This window comes from Mus musculus, chromosome 11, assembly GCF_000001635.26.
Source record: "Mus musculus strain C57BL/6J chromosome 11, GRCm38.p6 C57BL/6J".
NCBI classification, from domain to species: domain Eukaryota; kingdom Metazoa; phylum Chordata; class Mammalia; order Rodentia; family Muridae; genus Mus; species Mus musculus.
Genome location: NC_000077.6, coordinates 69958499 through 69967973, shown reverse-complemented (window position 1 = coordinate 69967973; position 9475 = coordinate 69958499). Strand labels below are relative to the sequence as shown.

General features: G+C 50.0%; 1 protein-coding gene across 2 annotated transcripts; it reads right to left on the bottom strand.

Moving 5' to 3' along the window:
* Positions 1–87: 87 nt before the first annotated feature.
* On the bottom strand, positions 88–3195 carry Cldn7 (claudin 7). Of its 2 annotated transcripts, NM_001193619.1 has the most exons (5): positions 3054–3195; positions 1825–2089; positions 867–1031; positions 670–754; positions 88–419 (listed from the first exon to the last, which is right to left on the bottom strand). In NM_001193619.1, exons 2-5 carry the CDS (start codon positions 2045–2047, stop codon positions 257–259), a joined length of 636 nt encoding a protein of 211 aa, NP_001180548.1. In that variant the 5' UTR covers positions 2048–2089; positions 3054–3195; the 3' UTR covers positions 88–256. The 2 variants fall into 2 exon arrangements, with proteins under 2 accessions (NP_001180548.1, NP_058583.1); NM_016887.6 differs by lacking the exon at positions 3054–3195 and having other exon boundaries at positions 1825–2553.
* Positions 3196–9475: the final 6280 nt, after the last annotated feature.

The window sequence follows — 9475 nt, the reverse complement described above, 5'->3', positions numbered from 1 at the left end:
CACTGGTACCACATGCTGCTGTAAGTTGCTTTAGTTCCAAGTCCTGTGCAAGGATCTGGGTCTGGAGAAAAAGCGGCCTGGAAAGACCTAATTTCCAAAACTTAATTTTATTTCTGTACAAAAGCACACCCCATGTCTTCCTCTCCCAGTAACCCCCCAACTGCCCTCCCCCCAAGCAAACTATACATGATGTTTGGAGGTGGAGTGGCCAGGAGGCCTTTGCCTCCCACCCTGCCCGCAGGCTGGGCTCCCCAGCTCACACGTATTCCTTGGAGGAATTGGACTTGGGGTAAGAGCGGGGTGCTCGGTACGCAGCTTTGCTTTCACTGCCTGGACAGGAGCAAGAGAGCAGGGCACCTCCCAGAAGGACCAGAGCAGACCCTGCCCAGCCGATAAAGATGGCAGGTCCAAACTCGTACCTGTAGGGAGAAAAGATTGGAGTCAAAACGGACCTGATGTCTCCCAAGTCCACATAATCTTTTTGTTTGTTCTTTCAAGACAGGGTTTCTCTGTGTAGCCTTGGCTGTCCTGGAACTCACTTTGTAGACCAGGCTGGCCTCGAACTCAGAGATCCGCCTGCCTCTGTCTCCCAAGTACTGGGATTAAAGGCGTGTGCTACCACGCCCAGCATAATCTGGTTCTTACTGGTTCTTTAGACTGGAGACTTACTTAACGTTCATGGGCGTCAAGGGGTTATAAAAGTCTGTGACAATCTGATGACCAATCCAGGAACATGCTACCAAGGCAGCAAGACCTAGAAAGAGAAAGAAGATTCTGGTATTGGGTGTCCAGACCAAGATCTTGACTATGCTCTTCTGGGTGAAAGACTGAGCCCCTTGGTCCCACCCTGGACCCTTGAGGCTCACCTGCCACAATGAAAACAATGCCTCCAGTCATAGCTATTCGGGCCTTCTTCGCTTTGTCATCTCCCCCACAGCGTGTGCACTTCATGCCCATCGTGGCGACAAACATGGCTAAGAAGCCCAACACCAGGGACACCACCATTAAGGCTCGAGTGGCCTGCAGGGCTCCTGCAGGGGAGGAAGGCGGCGGTCATTGCTGGAAATGGCAGGTAGCCTTAGGATGGCGCCAGCCTTAGTGCTGCAGACCGCGCCCACTAACCCCTGGACCGTGGTCCGCCTGTCTGGTTCCGCCGGCAGCCTGGGGCCCCCTAGTCCAAGGCAGGCCTTGTGCAGACGGTTCCCGCCCCCATCCCGCCACCAAGTCCTTTCCGCTCCCCGCCCCGCCCTGCGCTCCAGAACCCGCCCGGGGCGCCAAGGTTTCGATGAAACCGTTCCAGGTAGGGGGGAAGGGAGAAAGGGGGCGAAAGAGAAGTGCAGGTGGCGGCTAAGGCCCTCGCTCCAGCCACACCAGCCGGCGCGTGTCCTAGCTTTGGCCCCGCTATCGAGGCCACCGAGTTTGTGGCTTCAGCTAATCGGCCGATAAGATTAGAGGCCACAAGTACGGTCCCACGTCTAACGAGGGCACGATTCCGCGGCCCTGAGAACCTCCGTCCCTCTTCTCCTTTTGTCCAGAGAAAGAAGCAGGGGAAGAGAGAGACCACTGACTGCCAGGGGTTGGGGGGTGCTTCGCCCAGGAAACCCCCCCAAAAAAAATCTGGGCAGAGGGGCGTGGACCCACGTGGGACACCCAGATCAGATCCCAGGCACGCTCTCTCTCTGTCCCACCGACTGAGCCCAAGGCGTCCACTTCCTCCTCCCTGGCAACCCCGGGCGCCGGGCAGTGCGGCCTGGGCCCTGCCCCACACCCAACCCGGCCACCTTGACCCTGGGCACGTCCGCCCCGTCGGTCCCACGGCCTTACCCGGCAGGGCGAGCACCGAGTCGTACATTTTGCAGCTCATCATGCCGGTGCTCTGCGTGACGCACTCCATCCAGAGCCCCTTGTACATGGCCTGGGCTGTGATGATGTTGTCGCCCGCATAGGAGCTCATCTGCCACTGAGGGATGGCAGTGCTCGCTATCAGGCCCACCCAGCCAAGCATGGCCATTGAAAAGCCCAGCAGTTGCAGGCCCGAGTTGGCCATTTCCTTGTCTCAGAAAAGACGGGACGCGCCGGGAGGGCGACCCTACAGTAAAGCAAAAAAACAAAAAAACAAAAATCCGGGGAGCAGCAACACAAGAAAATTTGGATAGAGATTTAAGTCACCCAAAGGAGAAAAAGATTTTTTTTTGGACCGGGTAACTACAAATCTTGTTAACCGAGGTAAACACAAATCGTCCCCTCCGGTGAAGCGACACTCTCACAGCAGAGGGAACCGGCTTCGCCCGAAGGACTGGTTCCAGACAAAAGCGGTCCCCGAAGGCCGGGCGGTTCCTACCGGCGTGCTCCGAGACTACCCAAAGAAGTGGAGGGGCCGTTAGGGCGTGGCCCCCAGAAAGTATGCGGGCCCTTGGGCCCCAGGCTGCGGTGCGCGGCACAGGGAGCTGGCGGTGCGGCGGCAGGTGCGGGCGAGCAGGTGCGGCGCACCTGAGTATATATATGCAGGACGTCGGGGACGCGCCCCCGCAGGCACCCGGAGCGCTGCAACTTGGGCGGGACCAGAGGGGCAGTCGAGTGACCTGACGTCACTGAAGGGACACTCACCTGAACCGGAAGTCTTGGCCCCTACCCCCTCCTCGTCCAGGTGAAGAGGAAGAAACCTGAGCTCCAGGGTCACGCCCCTTCATTTGCCTGGCTCTAACCGTTGATGGGAAATAGGCGACGGCTTCTCAGAAGTCCCTGGGGTCGGAGTCTGCCCTGCAGACTCCAAGTGGCCCCTTCCTCTCCTTTCCATACAGGTGCGCCTGGGTCGCTGCGGAGCCAGTACCCTCAGACGCCCCTGGAAAGGCTCCTCGCCATCCTTCCCCTGCAGGTTTCGGCGCGTGCCACTTGTCCAGCCCGACTTTCGTCTCCACTCTCAGCTCTTTTTTTCTTTAGTCTCCTACCAAGGCCTGTCTCATCATCAGGGGCCCTAACCCATTACGGTAAAATCACCCGTGCTGCATGCACCCTTCTAGGAATTTCTACTCTCAGACAGTCTAGCAACCTACCGCTTCACCGCTCAAGCCCTCCACAAGACACGGCTCTCCGACAGTCCTCCCACAGGCCTGGTCCCAGGACCAGGTAGGTACAGGACTTAGCACCTGAGCCTGTCAGTGTCTCCTCCAACATAGAGGCTCCTTCTACCCGAAGGAGTTTTCCGAGGGTGGGGAGAAGGGTAAGACCTAGGTCAGAGAGTCTGACACGACACGCCCAACATTCCCCTCCCCAGGTTGTCATTTCTGGTTTACCTTCATTTTCCTCACTTCCTTCTCCATCCACACACTTTCTCTTTCCTTCATTCTGAGCTTCCGGGGACCTGTTTGTGTGCCCTTTCGGTGCCCTCCGACCCACTCTAGCATCTTAATTCATCCCTTAGAAAGTCTAGCTTAAGGCTGGGGAGATGGCTCAGGGGTTAAGAGCACTGACTGCTCTTCCAAAGGTCCTGAGTTCAAGTCCCAGTAAACACATGGTGGCTCACAACCATCCATAATGAGATCTTGACACCCTCTTCTGGTGTGTCTGAAGACAGCTACAGTGTATTTAAATATAATAATAAAATCTTAAAAAAAAAAATAGAAAGCCTAGCTCAGCCTCCACTCCTTCCAGCTTTCCCAGAACTTTGACCATCCTTCCTCCCAGCTTGGCTTCTAAGGTTCTCATTTATCTTTCCCCTTTTCCTGCCTTCTGCATTTTTATTCACCCCCCCCAACACACACACACACACACACACACACACACACACACACACACACACTTCCAGACTAAGGTTGCTCCCTCCAGACCCTTGGAGCCCAGTAGCCCAGTGTGTCCATCACTGCCCCCCTGAACTCTTTCTAGTTCTTTCTTCCAGTCTACCTCTCCTACAACCTCCTTCCACCTCTCAGACCTTCACAGGTCTTTCTTCCTTTTGCTAGTTTTTTGGTTTTTTATTTACGTTTATGTGCACTGGTGTTTTCCCTGCATGTATTATGTTTCTGTGAAGCTTGTGACAGATGTGTGTGTGGGTCCTAGGATTTGAACCCAGGTCCTCTGGAAGAGCAGTGCTCTTAACCACTGAGCCCATTCTCCAGACCCTCTCTCTTGCTAGTTTTTTAAAGTCAACACCTTCTCCTTTCCCTTACACATTTCTATGTAAATCCTCCATTTATCCAGTAAACATATTTAATGCCCTTCTTGTTCAGCCAATTAACCTGCTTTTGTATAAAATGCAGAACTTTGTGAACTTTGTTATTTGTGTCTATTTTTTACCTTTTGGGTTATTTTCTGAGATGGTTTGTTTCTGTTTTTTGTTCGTTGGTTGAAAGGTTGGTGAGTTGGTACTTTTGAGACAGGATCTCACTCTGCAGCTCCATCTAGTTAAAGTTCACTATATAGACTAGGCTGGCCTGGACTTCACAAGTGGGCCACCTGGCTCTACTTCCCAATGCTGGGATCATAGATGTGGGCTACTATACACAACTGGGATTTGTTTTGTTTTCTTTTGTTTTTAAGGTGGTTTTCTTGTTGGATGTGGTTGGTGCATGCTTTTGGTAGATGGAGGCAGAAAAATAGACAGTTTAAAGCCAGCCTTCCAGAAGGGGAGTGCCTTCCAGCTCTGAAAGTCCAACATTTGTTTGTATATTTGGCAGTCACCATCACCGCCATATGCCTAGCTATTACCTAGTTATTACCTGGAGACTACAACTGCCTCCAAACCAATCTCCCTGCTCCCACCCTTTCCTAAGTTCACTCCCCAGAGGTACTCTCTTTACCTCTACTTAAATCTTACCATTCTTTTTAAAAAGTCACTGTGTGGGGGGCTTGGGAGACAGCTCAGCAGTTAAAAGCACTGTCTATTCTTGCAGGGGACCAGTGTTCTGTCCTCAACATCCACATAGTGACTCAACCTTCTGTAACTCCAGTTCTAGGTGGTCTGATGCCTCTTGTATTATTATTATTATTAATGTTTTATTTATTTCATTTTTTTTGAGACAAAGTCTCTTTGTAGCCATGGCTGTTCTGAAACTTGCTATGTAGACCAGACTACCTTGAACTCACAGGGCTCCTCCTGCTTCTGCCAATTGACTACTGTGATTAAAGGAGCTGGAGTGTGCCAGGCAGTGGTGGCGCACGCCCTTCATCCCAGCACTAGGGAGGCAGAGGCAGTTAGATCTCTGACTTAAAGGCCAGCCTGGTCCTCAGAGTGAGTTCCAGGACGGCGGCCAGGGCTACACAGAGAAACCCTTGGGTGTGAGGAGGAGCGGCTGGAGCAGGAGGAGCATCTCATCATGCCCAGGTCCAATACTGCTTCTGACTAATCTGGCTCTTGCATGCACTCAGACACAGATACACACATGCACACGCACACACACACATGCATACACACACATGCACACACACTCACACACATGCACACACACTCACACATGCATACACACAAACATGCACACACACACACATGCACACATACTCATACATGCAAACACACACATGCACACACGCACATGCATACACACACATGCATACACACACATGCACACACACACACACGCACACACACACACATGCATACACACACATAAAAGTAAATAAGTAAATAAATAAATATTAAGTGTAAGATAAAAATCATTCAGTGGCCCTTTTTTCTTCTCCTCTGTTGCTGTGGATTGAACTCAAGAGCCTCACACAAGTACTGGTGCCACCGAGCTACACCTAAGTGTCACTCTGGACTACTGACTGACATGCCTGCCTTGTCCCTCAACTGTCCCCAAAACCCACAGTACATGTTCCACCACACCAAAGCACCTTCCTTTCTGTCCTCTATGCTTAGGTGCTCTAATCCATTCACCCCACCCACCTCCCTCTACCCAGCCGAGAAATGCATCCTTTGTGACTCTTTGAGGAAGTCCGTCCTGGCTGCCCCACCCACGCTGAGTCAGGTCATCTCACGGCTCTCGTGGTTACCTGTACTTTCCTCTCCTGGCTCTTCTCAAAGGCTGAAATGTTCTTTGTGTAACTTATGGACTGAGTATCAATTTCCCTGCTGCTCTGTAAAGTGCAGAGGTGCCTAGATTTTGAATTCTGGAAAAAAGAAATGCTGTCCATGTGCTGGCCCACAAGGGTTTCCTGAATACCTAGAAATGTCCTGGGATTAATTAACCCTAGGGATACGCCTCGGGACAAGACAGGTAAGGACACGGTGCTCATCTGGGGCAGCTTCTGGAAGGAGGAAGAAGGGCAATAAAGACATAAAACACTGGTTGTTTTGAAGGTAATGAAGCAGGGTAATGCAAAAGGCTGGGTCCAATCTCAAGTGAAATCAGGGCGACTTTCTGAGCAAGGGACTGTTAAATAATGAGTCAGTCATGAGAGAGCCATGCTATAAGCAAAAGAGGAGCGAGAGCAAAGGCCCTTTGCTGACTTGCCCCTTGGAACTTAGTCATTGATTCCAAGCAGGATTACATTTGTTTTGTTTTGTTTTGTTTTGTTTTGTTTTGTTTTGTTTTGTTTTGTTTTGTTTTGTTTTTGAGACAAGGTCTTGTTTCATGGGCAAGGGTGGCCTGGACTTCATGACCCTCCTTACTTTGTTTCCCCAAGTGCTGGAATTACAGGCATGGAGCACCGTGCCTGGCTTTTTTGGTAGAGGTTTTGAGACAGGATCTGCCTCACTGTGGAGAGTAAGACAGTCCTGGCTTCCTCTTGCCTCTTGTCTTTCTGGTGCTGGGATTACAGACTCAACCACCAGGCAAAAAGGAGCAATGTCAGCAATGCTGACACTTGGAGCTAGAAAGTCTTTGCTGCTGTGGGTCGTACAGTGTATTTAACACTATCCTGAGATCTACTGATGTTAGTAGAGATTACATGTCACCAGCCCCTCTGCCACACCTCAGTATGACACAAAGCTAGGAGTGGTGGCTCAGGCCATTAGACTTTAATCTTGGGAGGCAGAGGCACTAGCTATGGTACAGTCCAACTATCTATCTATCCATTTGAGTCCTGTTTTGTTGTTGTTGCTGTTGTTATTACATATTTTCATTTTATGTGTTTGGGTATTTGTCCTTGTATGTGTGTCTGTGTACATCATGCATGCAGTGCCCTGAGAGGCCAGAAGAGGGCGTCATATCCCTGGGACTGGGATTACTGACAGTTGTGAGTGCTAGGCTTCTAATTCAGATCCTCCAAAGGGGCGAGGACGCTCTTAACCCCTGAGTCGCTTCTCCAGACCCCTCCTCCTGCTTTTCGGAAAACCTCCAATGGTGAGACAGTCCAGCTACCCAACTATTTGAATTCCTGGGTTCTTGCTTTCCCCTCTTTACTAGAGACAGACAGACAGACACCCACAGTGGTGCTAACTGGTAACAAACACTAAGGCAGTGGTTCTTTTTTTTTTTTTTTTTTTTGGTTTTACGAGACAGGGTTTCTCTGTGTAGCCCTGGCTGCCCTGGAACTCACTTTGTAGACCAGGCTGGTCTCGAACTCAGATCCGCCTGCCTCTGCCTCCCGAGTGCTAGGATTAAAGGCAGGCGCCACCACGCCCGGCAAGGTAGTGGTTCTTAACCGGTATCAATTTTAAATGTCTTCCCCAGGACATTTGGCAATGTATGGAGACTTTGTTTGTTCAGAGTTTTTTGGTTGTTGTTGTTTGTTTGTTTGTTGCGAGACAGGTTTTCTCTATGTATCCCTGACTGTCCTGGAACTCACTCTGTAAAACAGGCCTCAGACTCTGCCTGCCTCTACCTATAAGTGCTGGGGTTAAAGGTGTGTGTCACAAGCAGCAGTATGTATGTATGTATGTATGTATGTATGTGTGTGTATTATGTATGTATGTATTTAGACTATGTAGTCCTGGATGGTCTGGAATTTACAGTGTAGACCAGGCTGGCCTTGACCCCACAGGTCTCTTTCTTGGCTACATCCCCAGCTTCTCTATTGGTTTTTCTACGATTTTTACTTTGTTGGTTTTGTTTCTTGACCTTCTCTCTGTCCCTAAAACATCCTATGCATGCGTGGTCCCATTGAAGTGCCTCTCTGTTCTCTTGGGTATTCTAATCCATTTTTTTCCCACTTACTTCCCGGTATCCAGCTAACAAACTCAGTGGCTTAGGGTCGCCAGTAAGCATCCTTGTGGACTTTTTTCTCTCTCTAGTACATTTGAAATAAATCATTCAATGCAAGAACACAAGAACTCAGAGCTGCTGGAGAGGTGGCTCCGTGGTTAGGAGCTCACAGAGACTCACAGAGACTGACCTGGCATAAGTCTGCACTGGGTCCTCTGCCTGTGTGCTGTGGTTGTTTAGCTTGCAGGTTTCCTGGGACTCCCAGTACTGGGACTAAGGGTGTCTCTGACCCTTTTGCCTTCTCTTAGGGCCATTTTCCCCTTGCTAGGTTGCCTCACCAGCCACACTTAATGTAAGTGTTTGTGCCGAGTATTACTGCATCTTGTTATGACAAGCTTGGTTGATACTCCTGGGAGGTCTGCTCATAGCTGAAGGAAAACAGTGGATCTGGGGGCAGAAGGGAGGTGGGGGAGGGGAACTGGGAGGAGTAGAGGGAGAGGAGGCTACTGTCAGGAGGTATTGTATGAAAGAAGAATAAATAAAAAGAAGGAGGATAAAAAAGAAACTCTAGGCCGAGCTGTGGTGGCGCACGCCTTTAATCCCAGCACTCGGGAGGCAGAGGCAGGCAGATTTCTGAGTTCGAGGCCAGCCTGGTCTACAGAGTGAGTTCCAGGACAGCAAGAGCTACACAGAGAAACCCTGTCTTGAAAAAAAAAAAGAGAGAGAGAGAGAGAAAGAAAAAAAGAAAAAAGAAACTCTAAAGGCAATGGGGCACATGCCTTCAATCCCAGTACTGAGTCAGGCAGATCTCTGTGAGTTCCAGGCCATCCTTGAACCAACAGATATATTTAGCAAGGTTGCTATACAAGATTAGCCTACCAAAACCAAAAGCTAAATCAACAGTTTTTTACTGAACAGCTTTTGGGTTCTTATTTATTTTACAAGTATTAGTGTATTGTCCATATGCCCGTGTGTCTGTATGTCTGCCCCATGTGTTTGTCTCATACCCAAAGAGGTATCAGAAGAGGGCATCAGGTCCTCTGGAGCCGAATTACCCATATTTGTGAGCCACCAAGTGGGTGCTAGGAACCAAACCCAGGTCCTCTGCAAGGACAGCAAATGCTCTTAACTGATGAGCAGTCTCTCCAACACTGTGGTTTTTGAAGCAAAAACCAAAGTGCCAGGGATGATGTACGATAACTCTACCAACTGTACTCCAGCCCCTTAGAGTGTGTGTGTGTGTGTGTGTGTGTGTGTGTGTGGTTAATTTGTGGGATTTGTTCACTTGACTGGGTGATAATTGATTGGGTGTTTTTCTCCAGCTTGACATAACTAGAGTTACCTGGGAAGAGTGAATCTTAACTAAAGCATTGCCTCCATCAGATTGTCTATAG

Bases quoted from the DNA above. Each gene is read 5' to 3' on its own strand.
- Cldn7 (NM_001193619.1), bottom strand. From the start codon at position 2,047: ATGGCCAACTCGGGCCTGCAACTGCTGGGCTTTTCAATGGCCATGCTT. The intron at 1,032-1,824 runs GTAAGGCCGTGG...CCTCCCCTGCAG, and splicing joins CTCGGTGCTCGCCCTGCCGG to GAGCCCTGCAGGCCACTCGA. The intron at 420-669 runs GTAAGTCTCCAG...TTCTCCCTACAG, and splicing joins TTGACGCCCATGAACGTTAA to GTACGAGTTTGGACCTGCCA.